The 3,638-nt window shown below is 37.9% G+C and overlaps 1 protein-coding gene across 1 annotated transcript; it reads left to right on the top strand.

Annotated features, from left to right (window-relative positions):
- Window positions 1-1,079: 1,079 nt before the first annotated feature.
- Window positions 1,080-2,976, top strand: LOC125822695 (eukaryotic translation initiation factor 3 subunit D). Its single transcript, XM_049502127.1, has one exon. The coding sequence runs from the start codon at window positions 1,154-1,156 to the stop codon at window positions 2,882-2,884; it is 1,731 nt and encodes a 576-aa protein (XP_049358084.1). The 5' UTR covers window positions 1,080-1,153; the 3' UTR covers window positions 2,885-2,976.
- Window positions 2,977-3,638: the final 662 nt, after the last annotated feature.

Here is a 3,638-nt window from a genome sequence, read left to right as displayed (position 1 = left end):
TCATTCGCGCAACGCGTGGGCACGTATACTAGTATATTAAAATAGACACAAGTGTATAAGTGTGAGCAAACATGTATGTTTAAAGGAACATTATACAATAACTACTAATATTATACATTTATACAACTACAATTGTATAAGCAAACAGTAAAAGACATGAATTAACACAAAAAATATAAAAATAATGATTATACAGTCCAATGACCCACATGATTATACAGTCCAATGACCCACATAATTATACAGTCCAATGACCTACAAACAACAACTTCAGTTTTATCATTGTGAACAGTATAAACATCAGTTTTATCTTCCCTTTTTTTTACTTGACCCAAAAATAAGTGTATAAGTGTGAGCAAATGTGTATGTTTAAAGGAACATTATACAATAGCTACTAATATTATACATTTATACAACCACAATTGTATAAGCAAATAGTATAAGACATGAATCAACACAAAAAATGTAAAAATAATGATTATACAGTAAATGACTGAAAAAAATAAGTTATATATACATATACATTTAAATTGAAAGAATTGAAAAAAATTAATAGAATGAGATAAGTTTTGACAGTATCTGAAAATTTTAAAGTAATATTTCTCTTTTGAAAACGAGACGAGGACGTGCTGGAGAAATTTGTAATTTGAAATTGTATTTGGAGGGAAGATTTGGGAGAATTTGAAGAAAATAGGAGAAAACATTGTATAAAAGAAAGGAAAAAGGAAAAAACGTATGTTTTATTTTTTTAATAAATTAATACAAATCGATGGGGCCCTATAATAGCAAAGTGACCGAAATTTTGCTTATTAAAAGAAATAACTGAAACGATAGTTAGTGTATTTAATTAACATTATTAGTTTGCCAATTATCCCATTCTTAATTCATACATTATAAGTTCCCCATAATTTTGTTAGTGAAACCAAATCCTTTTCCATAAATAAAACATCCAACTGAAAGCAAGTTGCAAATCATATAAATATATGGGCTATATCGAACTTTAAATATTCATAAGGGATCTGTCTTTCAAAGTTATATAATCCTCTTTTAGAGCTAGGGTTTGCTCAACTTTCTTCATAGTTCTACTCTCTGCTTCGTTTCTTCATATTCCAGAAACCCGCCGGAAAGTTGATAAGTTCTCATCCTATCAACAATGGTAGGATTTGATCTTGGCTCCGTACCGTTCAATTCTGACGGATGGGGTCCACCGGATTCTTCCGTCTCCGTTGCAAACCAAATCTCTAACGCCCCTTTTGCCCCTTTCTCCCGCTCCGACAAGCTCGGCCGGATCGCTGATTGGACTCGCTCTCTCTCAAACCGACCTGGATCCAACTCGAAGCAAAACCCTACTGATTCCGCTTTCGACTTCTCCGGTGACGACTCCTTCGCTACACTCACCGCCGACGAAGATTCATCTTTCCGTCTCGTTGATACTGCCGCTAAATCCCATCACCATGGACAACATCGTCCGAAGTTCAACCCTAGGTGGCGGTTCAATCCTCATAATAACCGTTCTCAGCTTCCACAGCGGCGCGACGAGGAAGTCGAAGCCAAAAAACGTGAGCAAGAGAAAGAAAGAGCCCGTCGGGACAGATTGTATAATCTCAATCGTTCAGGCACCAATGCTGGCCAGAGAAGAGAATCTGCGGTGTTCAAGTCATCAGTTGATATTCAGCCTGAATGGAACATGCTTGATCAGATCCCGTTTTCTACCTTCTCAAAGCTTTCGTTCTCCGTTCCAGAGCCTGAAGACCTGCTAATCTGCGGTGGCCTTGAGTTTTACGACCGGTCCTACGACCGTATTACTCCAAAGAACGAACGTCGTCTGGAGAGGTTCAAGAACAGGAATTTCTTCAAAATTACTACTACTGATGATCCTGTTATCCGCCGTTTGGCTAATGAGGATAAAGCTACTGTTTTCGCCACAGATACAATCTTGTCTACTTTAATGTGTGCTCCCAGGTCTGTTTACTCATGGGATATTGTTGTTCAGCGTGTTGGGAATAAGTTGTTTTTCGACAAGCGTGATGGGTCACAGCTGGATTTGCTTTCTGTGCATGAAACTTCGCAAGAACCATTACCTGATGTGAAGGATGATATCAATTCAGCTTATTCTTTGAGTGTCGAGGCTGCTTACATCAATCAGAATTTCTCGCAACAGGTGCTGATTAGAGATGGGAAGAAGTTGAGTTATGATGAGCCAAATCCGTTTGCAACTGAAGGGGAAGAGGTGGCATCGGTGGGTTACAGATATAGGAGGTGGAAGTTGGATGATGATACATATTTGGTGGCACGATGTGAAGTGCAGAGTGTTGCTGAAGTGAACAACCAGAGATCATTCCTGACTCTGAATGCCTTGAATGAGTTTGATCCTAAGTACTCTGGTGTTGACTGGAGGCAGAAGCTGGAGACACAAAGGGGTGCTGTGTTAGCTACTGAGTTGAAGAACAATGCTAATAAACTTGCTAAATGGACTGCACAAGCACTGTTAGCTAATGCTGATATGATGAAGTTGGGTTATGTATCAAGAGTTCATCCTAGGGATCATTTTAACCATGTGATATTAGCTGTTGTAGGATATAAGCCTAAGGACTTTGCTACACAAATTAATTTGAACACATCAAACATGTGGGGTATTGTGAAAAGTATTGTGGACTTGTGTATGAAGTTGAATGAAGGGAAATATGTGCTTGTTAAGGACCCAACCAAGCCACAAGTTAGAATTTACGAGGTGCCTCCAGATGCGTTCGAGAATGACTATGTTGAGGAGCCATTGCCAGAAGATGAACAGGTTCAGCCTCCTACAGAAGATGCACAAGGTGCAGAGGCAAACGCGGCTGCAAGTGAAGTAGAGGAAAAGGAGACTAGCACTGAGGCTGCATAAGGGTAATCTGATACTGCACTTGCATGATAGTCCTTACTCTCAATATTAATCTCCTGTTCTTGTAGTTTTAAGAACAATTGCTATATTAGTTTTCTGCCATTTGTAGTTGTTTTTTTTTATTCTATGCCTGTATGACACTTCAGTTTCTTAATGATTTTAACATTTGCAATTTCTAGTTCAAAGATTTCTCGTCGATAATGTTGTTTCTTTTGAAGAAGGTGAAAAGTTGATCATCCATACATATAGCTTGAAGTAGATTTCATCTTCCCTTTATTATGTCTCCTAAGAATCATTTGATGAGCTAAATAGGTAACCTGCTTGATAGCTTCAATATTTTCTTGATAGCTTTTCACTTATGACTTCTAGGCCATGTAATTGCCTATTTATTTGTGTAGTATCTGAGGATATTTTCCTACTCTTTTTCCTCCAAGTGTGTGAAGTCCCTTAAAAGGAGGAAACTGAATCATTGGATTTGTAAATGAGACTATAAAAAACTGTGGAGAGCCATGAAAAATGTGAAAGTTGAAAAAACTGTGTCAATGTCACTGCAGGGGGTGTCATTATTTGGTAGAAAAGGACATTTTGTGATATAAGTGGATGTTGCATAGGGGGTGATGACTATACAAGATTATTCTTTGAGAGAGACTACACACGACTCTCTTTGAGAAAAGCTAATACAAGTCTCTTGCTTGCTTCCAACTACTTCTCCCCCTATTTATGAACAAAAAGAAGTCCTTAGTTACTAGATTTGACA

The sequence above is a fragment of the Solanum verrucosum genome, unplaced genomic scaffold, assembly GCF_900185275.1.
Source record: "Solanum verrucosum unplaced genomic scaffold, falcon-dt-bn FXZP01000103.1, whole genome shotgun sequence".
Taxonomy (NCBI): domain Eukaryota; kingdom Viridiplantae; phylum Streptophyta; class Magnoliopsida; order Solanales; family Solanaceae; genus Solanum; species Solanum verrucosum.
Note: the sequence above shows the minus strand (reverse complement) of the source record. Positions and strands in the feature narration are given on the sequence as shown.